This window comes from Eublepharis macularius, chromosome 6 (assembly GCF_028583425.1).
Source record: "Eublepharis macularius isolate TG4126 chromosome 6, MPM_Emac_v1.0, whole genome shotgun sequence".
Taxonomy (NCBI): Eukaryota; Metazoa; Chordata; class Lepidosauria; order Squamata; family Eublepharidae; genus Eublepharis; species Eublepharis macularius.
The window spans coordinates 71,834,954-71,849,893 of record NC_072795.1 but is presented as its reverse complement, the minus strand read 5'-3'; the positions used below and the strand labels follow the sequence as shown (position 1 = coordinate 71,849,893).

The window sequence follows — 14,940 nt, the reverse complement described above, 5'->3', positions numbered from 1 at the left end:
TCAATGATGGTTTCTGTTAATGTTTTAGGAAGATTCCGGGCATTAATGTTTATGCACAGATGCAGAATGAGAAAGATCAAGAGATGGTCAGTCCAGGCAGTCAAAGTGAAAGCATGCCTAATGTCCCTCAGAGGGAGCTGATGACCCCAGAGCAACTAGTAGAGGAGAAGGTGGATTCCCAGCCCATAGGTAAATAAACTATGACAGCCAGGAGCTGGTCAGGTCCTGCATTCTGATTGGCTAAATCTGTTCTGAGCCTTCCAACCTTCTCTGCTACAATACTCACTATTCCCACTTTTCTGTTAATCTCCCTAAAATTTTCTAAGCTAACTCCGAGACGCTTCCTGCTCTTTCTAGACACATAAGAAAACAAAAATTGTTTTGTCTTCACTGTAGTAACTTTTGTGTAGTTGTGTGGCATAACAGAGACAAGATACTTATGCAAAGTACATGAAATGAAAACATTTTACATGTTTTTTTCATATTTGGCGTGAAAATGGACACCACCCATGAAGTTGCTTGCTAGCTGCTAGGCAAAGTGCAAAATTCTCCTTGCTAGCCACCCAAAGACTTTTAAAACAAAAATTCACTGGTCAAAATCTCCTCACACAAACAGCCATTGTATATTCCCAGCCCTTAGCATTTTCCCCATGAATGTTGAAATTTGCAAGCACTATCTTTCACTGTCCTACTGTCTTACATCTTCCTACCATGTCTATCAGCAGAATCATAAAAAGAAAGACTGAGGGTATAACTCTACTAAATAATTGCAGGATCTAGGGTAGTCCTGCAGCAGTTTAATTTTTTTTTTAAGTTTCATAATATGTAATAATTGTTTTACTGCTGCAGATTTAATGTTACGTGGTTAAGACTGCAGTTTACCAAACATTTTTTTTGCATGTAATTTATGATTAACTTGGTTGACTCTGACAGGATACGAGTGGAATTTCTTCACTTAACAGATTCAGTTTTACCACTAAAAGACAAATAGAAACACACTTATGAAGTTTTGTATGATTAATTTTAATGAGTATATTCATTACTGGTGCAATAGGATCAGAAATCTATTTTGTACCCTGAAACATACTTGGTGACAGGACAGGGTGAAATATGCAACAAAGAAAAAGAAACAATTTCTTGGGAAGGCTTAACAATTGAGTTTTGATTTCATTCTCAAGCATATAAGGGTCAGGACTAGAGATGGGCATGAACCGAAATACGGACCAAAGTTCATCATGAACCAAGCCAGTTTGTGGTTCGCAAACTAATGGTTTGTCGGAACACGTTTCTGATGAACCATGATGAACCGCTATGATTTTTAGGGCAGTTCATTTGGTTCATTTTTCGGTTCATCACTGCAGACAGCCTGAAGCTGATCAATCTAGTCCTTAGCCAATGGGAGGATGGACTTCTGCAGACCTTCTGCAGCCCTGGGAACACCAATGTCAGCCCTCCAAAGCTTGATAGGCAGCTCTGGCTGTCAACCAGAGAGCTTCCATTCTGCTCTATGAGAACAGAAGGAGTATAACCCCCAGCTCTCAGGCGAGTGGTTTCAGTTTCCAGCAAACAGTTAGGGAGGAATTGCTGTTGGATTTTCAGTCACAGAGGGGGAGCTATTTGAAGCTTGTGCTTGACATTCTGGTGCACCTGCTTCTGTTACACAGCCAGGCTCAGGGGCTAAGCCTAGTGGGTTACTTATCTGAGTTTTATTATTATTTTGAGCACATCTCCCATAGGGTTGCCAGCTCCAGGTTGGGAAATTTTTGGAGATGTGTGGTGGTGGGGAAACCTGGAAAGGGTGGGGTTTGAGGAGGAGAGGGACTTCAGCAAGGTATAATGCCATAGAGTTAAGGTTGCCAGCTCCAGGCTCCAGCCACCACCTGGAGGCTGGCAACCCTACCTTCCCCTCAGAATTGCACTTCCTCATAGATCTTCTCTGCCCTTTCCTATACAAGAATAGTCCTGTCTCCTCAAAGAACATCTACTCCTTCACCTCCTCTCATAGATTGTCTCTGTCTTCCTGTCCTTTAAAAGAATATTCCTGGCTCCCCAAGAACACCTCCTTGACTGTCCCCTCAAAGAGTACTTTTGTCCTCATTCCAACTCCAGAGCACTTTTTCTGCTCCCAGGAACCATCATTCCAATCTAGGAGCCCTCATTCTGTTCACAAAAGAAGATTCTCTAACTCCATCCCACATTTTCATTGCAACTTTTTGGTGCAACAATGTATTTCAACGAAGCCAATGCAAATCAGAACAGTTTATCTATTCCCAAAGACCGTCATTCCACTCTAGTGGCCGTAATTCCAGCCCCAGAGCAGTTTATCTGTTCCCAGGGACCATCATTCCATTCTGGGGGCCATCATTCTGTTCTCAGAAGAAGATTCCCGAAATCCATTCCACGTTTTCATTGCAACGTCTTGCTGCAGCAATGTATTTCAATGGAGCCAATGCAAGTCAATTGGCATTCATGGCTCCCATTATATCTAATGGTGCTTTCCTTGGGATACCCACTTTGGGGGTCTATAACTTGGATATTTGAAATCCAATCTTCACCAAACTTGGAGGGTCAATGGAGGAGAGCCTACTGAAGACTCTCTGTGAGTTTGGCATCTCTGACTACCAAGGGGGGCATTCTGCAGCCTCCAGAAATGACATGATGAACTGAACAAACCAAATGAACAAATTTGCAAACCGGGCAAGTTAGTTTAGGTTTGTGGTTTGTGAAATGCGATGAACCACGAACCACCATGAACCACCATTTTCCCAGGTTAATCCCCATCTCTAGTCAGGACAGATCTTTTTTCCACCAAGACATATGGGCTAGTATGAAAGCAGTTAATCTTCATTAAACGTTAATCTACTGTCGTGGACAAACAAGATGGTAAGGGGACCATGTTCTGCAGCATCAGTTAATATGGTGAGGAAAACAAATGATCAGAAATCTGAGAAATCAAGAATATCGTACCATTTTCATACCACCTTCTATGGACAGCTGTCTCCTTGCACAGTTATTTGACCAGCACTGCAAACTGCCACATGGTACATTGTTTTCAGTATTCATTAGCTGAACAGCTTTTGTCTGCTAAATTGTCTTTATGCTTAAATATGGCTCTCTTTCGTGAGCTTCTTGGGTTTGCTTTATTAACCCTATTCCCTACGCTTTAGACAATTCCAGCATGGTGCATCTTTGCTTCATCTGCATACACTTTTCCCCTATTTCTTATCCTGATTGTATGAGCTAATATTTCAGTTGATACTGAAATTGCAAGACTGCCTCAATGCAGAGTTTTAAACCTGATGACCTTTTGTTTCTTTTCAGTCAAACAATTCTATGTGTAAGTGCATATGCTACAGTTCAACAGTTTTGAATGCTTGAAGTCTACCTAATCAGAATTCCCAAAGTGTTTCCTTCTGTAAAGTTCCTGTATCTGATATTTTGAATGTTCCTTCCTCATTAAACAAAAGGCATACTAAATGCCATTTTTATGACACATAAAACATTCAAAATGTGATAGCTGCATTTATAATGGCATAATTTTTAATGAAGTACTACAGATTTATTCTGTGTATGTAATGAACTCTGTTTTCCTGTATGATATTGAACCATAGGGTGTGGATGGAGTAACAAATATACTTCCAACACAAAGCTAAACTTTGCTCACTACAGGGTTGTATCTTTCTGCTTGATTAGGGAATTGCGATAGGAACAGTGGATCCTAAAGTTACCAGGGTTTTCATTTACTTTATTTCAGTGCTTTTAACAGCTGTCTGGCTTGCAGAGATTAAGCAAGTTAAGCTTTTCCTGTTGCTTTATTCCTGGAAAACCCTTGCTTGCTGTTTACATTTCTTCATGTCATGCTGCTGTTAAAGGTATAGGATCAGGACTACCAAAAGTTGTCAATGCTCGAATATCCTTTCCATCATTACAAATGTCAATATTCAATATTTTTCTTATTTATATGTTGCCTTTCTACTTCAAGACTGGACCAAGGCAGTTTACAGTTGTGAAATCATAAGGACAGGGGATTAAAAATCTCACATTCACAGTTTAATACAAGAGTAGAAGTTAGTTTTAAAAGACTCACTGATATTTTAAAAAATATATTTGAATGTTTAGTAATTTTTTTCTCTCCAATGGAGACTCAGAGCATTTTATATTTTTTTCCTCTTCTCTGTTTGATCCTCACAACAACCTTGTGAGATATGTTAGGCTGAGAGAGTGCGACTGGCCCAAGATCATCCAGTGAGAATCCATGGTAGAGTGGGGATTTGAATCTGGGTCTCCTAGATCCTAGGCTGACACTATAACCACTACACTGTGATGTTCTCTAAGCCACTTTGTCACCTGTATATCTTCAGAGAGAAGCCTAGGGCAAAGTGCAGGCACACAATTTCAGGGTGGCTTATTCATGGGTGGCTTATTTGTGGGTCAGTCCACAGCACTTCCATTTTGTTTGGATTAAGCTTCATCCAGTCCTTCACCACTTGACTCACTTCACATCCATTGCCTCCCTGGACTTAGATGGAAAAGAGAAATGCAGCTAGGTATCATCTGCATTTAAAAGCATGGAGACAAGGTGTAACCTTATGGAATCCCATATACCAGTGGTCAAGTGACAGAAAATATATCCTTTAGCACTACCATCTTGAACTGACCTTTCATGAAGAACTGGATCTACTCCAGTACAACACCTTTGAGACCCATTCCTGTCAGGCAAACCAGAAGGATACCATAGCTGCTAGGAAGTCCAGGAAAACTAACAGTGATGAACTCTCCCTGTCAGGAGACTAATGAAAATAATCCATCAGGGTGACCAAAAATGTTCATATGCTGTATCTAGGCAAAAACCAGATTCAAAAAGACCTAAAAAAGAGCATAACAACTGATGTATTGATTGAAAGTCAAATTGATTGAAAGTCAAATAAACATAAACCAGGTTGAGTGTTTTTAAATGGAAATGCAGAATATACATATTCTAATAAATTAAAAATAACAGATTCAAGTCTGGGAAGGTGGTTTTGATGGCTAAATTTGGGCTTGGATTCCATATTGAAACATGGTTTCATATTCATACTGGAAACATAGAAGAACATACAGTCTTGGAGACAATATCTGTATTACCCCTCAAACTGTCTGAATTGAAGCAAAATTAATGATTTATTTTCAAATTCAAATAGAAATTTCCTGTGGAAATATAAATATAATCCTCAGACAGTTGCTAGATGGGAGACAATTTTTAGAACCAATAGTATGGAAAATTGAAAGAAAATCTTCTAGTACATTCTACCTGCTACTTATACAATTAGTAGGCACTCTTGCCCACAGAAGCAATCATAAAGATGCATACACAACCACTTACCAATATACTGATTAATATGCTTTCTCTTAAGGCCTAGGCAAAAGTAATACTGAAGTACATTTAACCACAATTAAGAAAAAGGCTGTAGGCCACGGGACTGTGCACTTCCTCCTCAGAGCACATGCTCTCTTCTGCCTTATATGAGCTGAAAACAAACTGGCATTGGCATTAAACATGATTAACACAATTCTCTTCTTGTTTTGGATTACTATTGTCAGGCCAGATTCAGATGGCATGAATGTAAGAAGTCCTGAGTGTCTAGTTAGCTTTCCTGCGTCAAATCATTTAACTCATGGCAAGAGGTACACCACAAATAATGTTTTAGGTTCATTACTGGGTATAGTACACAAGTAATACTATTTCAGAATCTCTGCTTCTGTTGCAAGCCTTTATTATTAAAACATGATTATTTAACACTCTTAACATTAGCTCAATCAACAAAAAAAATCATACCATTCATGATAACTACATTGAGCGTTAAAGGAAAGCAATTACATGAGTTCAAGAAAGTATCTTATCCAAAGATAAGCAGGCCTGCGCAATGATATCACTTCCCAGAAATGACATTATCATACCAGGCTTGTGTGACCAGTGAAGAGAAGCTGGGCCTCCCACCTCCGAATTTGCATGCATAGTGATACATTTCCTTCTTAACCCTTACCAAAACTCCTCCCCTTTCCTGTGTTACTTTATAACCTGCTTTTAAACCCATGAAATGAAAATAACATTCTTGCTCCAAAAACTTATGCCAAAAATGGCAGAATAAAATTAATTAAAAGATGATAAAAAAGGAAGCTTGGAGTCAGAAATTGATCTGCTGGAAGTAGAAGCAAGAACAGAATATTACCACCAGACTAAGTAGGACTATTCAGCCAAAAATGAACACAAATGCTGTGACAAAAGAGAAACATGAAATCTAAAACAGCCAAATCAAAATGAAAATGAAAATGGGAGGCAAAAAGAAAAGTAGAAAACCATTAACAAAAATCAGGCAGAAAAGGAGTCTCAAATGGTAGATAGAACAACAATTTGTAAGAAAGAAAGAATAAATATCATGCGTTTTAAAGGGAAAAGTGAGACAATGACAGGAGGAAGGAAGTATAAAAACAGCTTTATTGCCACAATCTTAACGATAGGCAGAAGAGAAAACACAAAATGGAAGCTGCTACCACTGCTACAATAATCTGTTAAATCACTTCATTCACTCTGCATTCTCTCTTGGTGTCCAACTCCCCCTTAAGTCAGGGGGACGAAAAAACCACTTGGATTGAGAGGAATGAAGAAGAAAACAAAATGTTAGTAGTGTGGTAAAATAAACATCCAGCAACTAAGTCATCTTCATTGACAAAAACAAACCATTGTATTATATTCTAGGAACAAAATATCCAGCTCTACTGGCTTTTATTGGTTTAAAACCAAATCTACCCAAGAGGTAGATAAGTTTCTTTCACCTTCACAAATGAAATACAAAGAGTATTCTGCAGTTATCAAATATACGTCACAATAGGACAAGAGTGAAACATGCCACTTAAATGGATTCTTAGGGGAACAGATCAAGACTGCCAGTTGCTGGTGCAACTTGACAATTTTATAAATGAAAAAATGCATAATGATCATGTATGTTCTATTGTTACTGTGTGGATTTTATTCTGAATTAACCTCACTTCCTTCCCATCATCTTGCACTTTGGGAATAGTATTCAAGAGACCTGTGATTGTAATGAATCTGACTGATTCTAGCTGGGGTTATTTGTAGGGTTGCCAGATTTCCAAAGACCAATTCTTGTACACAAGAGGCTATTGGGAGGAAAATTTCCTGGACATCCTGGACACCAACCAGCGAGCGTGACCAGACATCCAAGGACTGCCCTGGGTCCAGAACCAGACAGTGCATAGACTGTTGCCCTGCTGATGAGCATGCTGGTGGTCAGATGTATGAGGAGCGCTCGTCAGGCGCAGGTGCGCTGGGTTGCTGACCTGCTGATCAGACAACTGGCAGTCAGCTGCGTGGAAGGGCGGGGGCTGGTGCTGCTGTCTACAGGGGGCAAAGACTAAAGCAGCAAGATTGGGAAAGTAAAAGGGAGGTTTAAAGTATTTGGAGAACTGTCAGTATGAATGCTATCCTGGATACTGGACAAATCAGGCACTTCCTCTATTATCCAAGTCAATCCTGGATATCTGGCAACCCTATTTTGGATCTCGCCTTAGCTCAATCTGAGCCAGGGATAAGCTCTAAATACATTCTTCAGTGTGAGGTTCATACCTGGACAATATGATCTGAAAAAATAAACAATGCTTCTGAGCATGCAAAGGCTGTTTGCACAGTGAGTAGCAGCAGCCAATCTCAGTATATCTGGGATTAAGATTGTTGCTGGATTTGTTTTAATGATGCATTATGGTCTAACCAGGGCTGGCGCGCCCATTGAGGCCAGGTAGGCGGTGGCCTCAGGGCGCGAGGGCACTGGAGAGGCGCCAGAGGGGGTGTTGGGGGTGGAGGCGCATGCCGCAGAGCTGGCGTGGCTGGCCCGCAGCTGCTGCAGCCAGTCAGCCCCATGCTGCTGCCGCCGCCACATGCCCCCAGCCAGGCACAGCAGCCACGAGCCACTGCCGGGACGGTGTGCAGCGCGCAGAGCAGCCTCCGCCCGCCACCCTAGCCATCCACCAGCAAATGCCCCTGGCTTGCGCTGCGTGATGACATCATCACGTGTTGACATCATCACGCAGTCTGTGCCACGTGCGTGCTGCGCCCGCGGGGGAGGGGGGTTGCCACAGGCGCCAGAAACCCTGATGCCGGCAGTCGGTCTAACTATGGGTTTCCACACAAATAGAAGAAGCATTTCCTGACTATAGGTGGGAGCAACATGTGGAATCTACACAGTTTCCATAGGACTCCAACTAGCCCCCGTTTGTGCTACCATAACTGCTATACCGTACAGGCTTCACTTGCTTTTGCACAAACATCTTTTGCATGAATCACAGGTTGGATGAACTTTATGCTTTTTAAATAAATAACATCTGCAGATGCTGCATATAATCAGTGTAATCCTCTCCCTTGTTTAACAGGGGTGGACAGATTTCCCCAAACCATTTTATGGTTTTCCTGTGGCTTTCCAGTTTGTTGAACATTTCCAATTCTGTCCCGCTGGGCCACACTTGCTGTCAAACCATGTCCCACTTTTTCATTCAGGACCTTTTCCCTGTTTTTCTGTGTATCTGTCACACATCCTGCAAGGACATGGAACAATCTGCTGCCCATTCCACAGGGATGCCCAGCTCTTTCACCAGGCACTCTTCTTTCTCAGACCAGAGGCAGCCCAGCACCTGACTCCCTTTGTGCTGGCATACATCTGGTATGCCTTCTCATTGGCCTGCTGATGTATCAGGCTATGGTTGAACTGCATAAGAAAGCATTCACCAAAGGGCTGCCCCAACCCATAGTTCTTTATGTTTCAGTAGTCTGCTTAAAACTAATGTTAAGAAGCAGCATGAAGTAGAGAGAGTTTTTCTATGGCTGGCACTATCCCACATTCCTGTCTGCCTGACCTCTGATTTCAAAAGCAGAACTTCTCTAGTTACCGGCTGCAATATGTTCTATTGGCACTTTTTATTCCTTTCATTCCTATGATGCCTCTCTCCCTTTAGATGAGATATGAAAACCAGCAATCATGCACTTAAATGCTGGCATAATTTTTTAGCACACCAGACTGTGCACAATAGTATTAATATTCCTTTAAGGGCTAATGGAAAGATCCTGACCTCTTAGTTCCAGTGTTAATGCAGATATTAGTGGACATTGTTCCTTTCAGTTGGTGGAAAGGTCCCATGCCCCCAGGCTTCAAATGGGACATCACATGCAATTAATATCTCAGCACATTTAAGTGAATGAGAAACAATGTCTGCTACTGCACTTGCATGTGAACTATCATATAAAGACCTTTCCATTATCCAAAAAAAAGAATGTTAATATATAGCATCATATCCTGAAAAAAATTGGCTCGTATTTTAATGTGTACAATTGCCCATGAGCATAGCTTATTTGCATGGGGGGGGATCACACTATCAAAAGACACCTGCAGCAATAGCAGAGACCAATGCTCAGTAGGTATTCAAGTTTTGGAAATCCAGTTTATAAGGGCATGGGAACTTGCTGTATTGCAACCAGGATGAGGTAAATTAAAACTCCCAAAAGTTTTGGGATGGAAGGCTTTGGAGGGAGAGAAATTCATAAGCATTTTGTTAATTTTTTTTACAATTATTAATTGACAATTATTAATTGTGTACATATGTGCATGTGGGAAGCTGTTGCAGTCTACAAAGCCCATATGCATGCAACACAGCAATGTACATATGTGTGATAGCATCCCAACCTTTATCACAGCAAAAATAGCAAGCATGGCAGCACAATTCCAATGGGCTAGAAAGAATTTCTGCAGAGATACCTGACCTGTAACCAAGGTAAGTGGAATTCATGGTGGATTCTGCTGGGAAATTTTGGAACTTCTCTAGAAATCAGGGCTTTCAGGATAGAAGAAATTGTTCCTTGGTAGGCTTAAAGCTGACTTCCCTCCAGCTATAGAAATGTACCACTGGATGTAAAACTAACTTAGTGTACATTCAGCATTCAGCAGGTCCTAGTGTACATTCAGCAGGTCCTAAATGCCTAAGCAGACTTCTGATCCCTAGTTTTGTTTTAAAGTGCCATTAAAAGCCTTATATCCTTTATCTGAGGAACACACCTATCCCTGTTACTCCTCTCCCTTACCAGCTGTGCAATTTGACATAGTTGTCACACTCATTAGTGCAGGAACAAGTTATTACATTTCACCTTCTAAATGACAAGCTAATGTTCTGGGTACATGGCATATTAGTGACATATAACTAAATCCAAAAATAGATTGATGCATTTTCTTTTTTTTCAGTAGCAGTTTATTTTGCTAACTTCCTTTTGTTTTGTTGTGTTTTTTCCTCTGCCACAGGAAGTATTTCCACAGTTGCTGAGACTCAAAGCACAAAAGAGATCCCTACCTGTATAAATGTTTGAAACAAGGACACCGATCTGTCTGTATCCCCTTCACCCCAAGATATAGATATATATATATATATGTATAAAAAAGAAATCAATCACTGATTTTGGACTTTTTGATTCTTCTGATGACAAAAGGGTTTTTAGCTTTAAGCCTGTGCATGTGGATGTCATTTGGATAACATAGTTGGGACTGCAGTGTACAGGTGCTCTATTTTAATTGAGAAAAGGGAAAGAAATGTAAAAAGACCCTTTCCTCTTATCACTTCTATTTCTTTTCTAATCTAGGTTTAATTGATAGATGATTTATAATGATATAAGCAAAAGATATGCATGGGGTCATTTGGGGAGTGAGGTGGGGTGAAATTCCTGACTTTTGGTATAACTCTTTTTGCTTCGAACACTGCAAGCTTACACATGGATTTGCCTCCCCATCCTATATTTCTAAAATTGCACTGGAGTTTAAAAGTACTATAGAGTTCTTATCCATTTAAATGTTTTTCATGTGTTCATTTTTTCTTTTCATATTTTTTCCTGTCTTTTGTCTATATCTGTTTTTAGCTTCTTCAGGTATAATATAAAAGCTCAGAAGCAGCTCGAATATCTCCTACCGATAAAATCCAGTTCTTTCATAAGCAAATGTTTGCCCTTCATTATTGCCTATATGGTAAAATGAAGAAATGAAATATGAGATGAGTGCCAGGTATACTTTTTGAACAATCCGGACACTCAAGACAACTACTCTCTGGTGTTAGGCACCTTCTTTATACAGCTACTGTAACAAAACTGAGAGCATGATAACTATCCAATTCAAACTTATTCAAGCAATTATATCACCATCCAACTGATTCTTTTTGACTTGAAAGTGTCTTCTAATTAGAAATAGATAATAGTTTTTAAGAGCATTGGGAGCCACTTTGCTTCCCATGTTATACCTACTTTTTTGTCCCGGTTTTCCTTCTGGTCAAACAGGTTTTGCAGCTTTTTTATAGACAGTAAAAACTACAAAAACTGTTTTGACAAAAAAGTAGAACAATCATCTATCTCGCTTTCAAATTACTATCAGCTCACTGAAAACACTGTGATCTGTCTGTACACTTAGTTTACCTGCTGTCCAGCTGCTTAACTTTCCATCAGAGTATTTGTTATAGAATGATATTTTGCTTTGATTTTGTGACACTGTCCTGATACAAGTTCCAGTAAATAATTATCATAGACTCTGTTTACATACAAGCTCACAAGCTGAGGATATCCGGTGATAACAGCCTTGACCTGTTAACATAAAATGTTTGCCCAATCCTGTGCACTCCCTATGAGAAATGACTATTTAAACACTCTTGTCCCATGCTGCATGCATCACTCTACAGCAGTGGCACTCTACCTTTATTATCCTATGGATATCTTTGGAATTCTTGTACAGGGTGGTGGGCAGAACTACAAAACAGCTGCCACAGGAGGTGGAGCCAACCACAAATGTCAGGGAGTGAGGTTATGCATTAATTCTAACAGTAAATTTTCAATGTTTCAGACAGAAGCTCTGTTTAACAGGCTGCCTTTTAAAATCAGCATTTAAAAATGCATATGTATAGCTTACCTTTTAAAATAAACATCTTGTTTTACAATATTATTTGCATACATACAGCTTACCTTCAGTCATACAGTGAAGCTTCTTCTGTTATGACAGCAACTGCTGCCAAAGCAATGTTTTAAAAAAACTGCACATCCAATCAGATCTCAAATGGCCAATCAGAAACTGTGCTGGACAATAACCCCCTCTGACCATGATCACTTTCTAAAAACACTTAGTGAGCCCCATGGCATGCACATGTGCCATGTTGGGGACCTTGGCTCTACTATATCTAAATGCAAAATGTATCTTCACCTCTTATGTCCACTTAAAAGATTTCAGAGCTCAAATCAATAATGTTTTTTTTCCCCCAGCCTGATAGCATGATCATGGAATAATCATAATCTGTCTATAAATTCAAGATTACTTTCATTACTGGATTTAGTAAGTCCAGCAAAAATATACGTGACTGATTTTTGTATCTTACTGCAGACCCTCTGGATTTGTATCCAATCCAAAATAGCCCCATAAATTATACAAACCTTCTTAGCATTGATGCCAGGTGATGACAAAGTGCAAACAGAGGGGAGGGCCACGGAGACCAATTCATATAGTTTGCAGGTTTTATGGAGATCTTTGATGCTCCATTCCATGGATGCATTGTCCAGGGAAGCCGGTCATCATAGGAACTACAGCACATTTCATGATCTCCAGCTGCCTTGGAAATACTATGTACACATGCAATCATCAAATACTCCTATGAAACTACAAACTGTGAAGTAGATTCTGCTGGCAATTTCCTCTGTGACTAGTGATCAACATAAGGTAAAGGCAATGGAGAGCAGCCAATTCATGGTGAATCTGAGAACTTAATTCCCCAGAATTCATTGCTAGTGCATAAGAAGTATCTGAGTGTTTGAGGACACTATCTGAAATACCAGTTCAGACCTATCTCAGATGTTCAGGTAAATAACCCAATCCATTCAAACTATTTCTAAATATGGGGATGCATGAATCTCTAGGCAGGTCTGGTACACCCTTTACAATCCTCTAATTTATTAAAATTAGGACATAAACTGACTTGGAATGTAGTATGTTCAATGTATTTGAAAAAGAAATTTGAGCTTGTGTGTAAATGTTCAGAGTGAATTACAAATTTCAACTTTTATATTTTGAAACTTTGAGAGATGTTGTATAGTATGGGTTTATAACTTCCAAAATAAGAAATACTGAAAAATATGAGCATGTTAATAGTGATCAAAATATTGTAACAACTTTTAAAATTCATTAATTCATTGTATGACAAATGATGAATACTTTCATCCATTGGTCACTGTAATAAAAAAAAATCATATGATAAATGCTGGAAGAAGACCAAACCTAAAAGTCAATTAACTGACACTGTTTAAACTGATACCACTCTTTTAAGGGGCAAACCTATAGTTTCAACAGCTAGTGATGGAGGGAGGGAGGAGAATGCACACACCAATGTATGGCAGTGTATGGCCCTGGCCAATGTTGGTGGACTGCTGTTTCTAGCCAATTCAGTAGTTCTATCAGATGAGGTTTAGAGGTATTATGCAGCACAGAAGTGACAGAGATATTATATGGTGACAATAATAACACTAACTTTGTTCATTGCTCTAAGCAGGGTACTAATCTGTCTACTAGAGCAGTATATAAGTGCAGTTATTATATAAGATAATTTATTATTAAATGGCTTGTGGGTCACAAGCCAAATGCCATGCCATTTTTCCATGGTTATGAGGAAGATAAATTTCTGTGAATTACCTTTTGTGGCATGCTTTTGTCTGTATGTTTGATTAACTTTAGGAATTGATTCAGGCCAGATGGGCTCTTTTCATGTTATTAAATAGCTTGGAAATTGGTTCTATGTAGCAAGATCCTGAATTGCTATAGTAAAATGTGAGTTTTTCCTAAACAGCCAAAAATTAAGTTTGACTGGTGCTGCCTCATGAATTTTCAAGATTTGTCACTGGAGTTAGAGTTCTAAATTATATGGTCTTTAATTTCTCAACTGGAACTTACACATCAGAAATCATTTTTTTCATATTTTGGAATTTAGTATAAAGCACTATGCAAGCATATTTTGCCATATCTTTCTATAGCTTCAATTCATGTTTGCATTTTTCCTCCTCTGCATTACCAGTGCAGTTGAGTGCTCTTATAAAGTATTGGAAAAAAGCAGTCTACTTGCATGCATGTGTGTTGGGAGGGGGTGCAATTTTTGTCCATTTGGACCTTGATAAAACACCACAAAAACAGTATGTATCTGATGATATCAGGTTTTTTGTATGGTGTTTTATGAATGTGCAGAAGAGCAGGTGAGCATCAGTAAACCACCACACAAAAAGTTTTCATGCAGTTTCATGCATGATTGTATCAAGATTGCTTTTTTGTAGTTTTATCTATGGGCACAAGTTACAGAAAGGGGAAACATAATATGAATTGAAGGCACTGAAAACTGATAAGATACATATGCTGAAATTCTGAAACCTAGATTTTTTCCCCCTAGTTAAACTGAAATTAAGGAGGGATATTATAGCTCAGCAAATTTCCATAACAATAAAGGAATAGAATGAATATAACTGGTTCATCCTTACTGTGCCCACATCCTTACTGCACCAGAGTGGGATTTTGCTGCAGGGAAGTATCTCATATAGCAAGTGAAGCAATATAAGGAACGTAGAGATACCGGCTTCCTGCTCATCAGTCCATGGCCTCTTACCACATTGACTTTAATATTACTGATTAGCTACAAGTCAGTTGGAAATCCAGGGACAGAGAAGTGGTTGCAGTCAGCTTAAATGCATGATTAAAGCCTGCAGAGTATCATCTTCCCCATATGGTTACAAGAATCCCTTGGTAAGCTTTTGGGCAGTGCTATTTTATAAACACCTTACAAACCTTTGAATTGTGGGTTGTGCCAAGAGATGCTGAGCATAATGAATGAATGAATGTGTCAGGG

The 14,940-nt window shown here is 39.4% G+C and overlaps 1 protein-coding gene across 1 annotated transcript in view; it reads left to right on the top strand.

Annotated features, from left to right (window-relative positions):
- The window catches only part of SORCS1 (sortilin related VPS10 domain containing receptor 1), a 699,625-nt gene extending 689,201 nt beyond the window's left edge, over positions 1-10,424 (top strand). Inside the window, exons 26-27 of the mRNA XM_054983089.1 lie at positions 29-189; positions 10,338-10,424. Of these exons, the coding sequence (XP_054839064.1) occupies positions 29-189; positions 10,338-10,402 (226 nt within the window). The 3' untranslated portion in view covers positions 10,403-10,424. The remainder of the gene's footprint in view (positions 1-28; positions 190-10,337) is intronic.
- Positions 10,425-14,940: the final 4,516 nt, after the last annotated feature.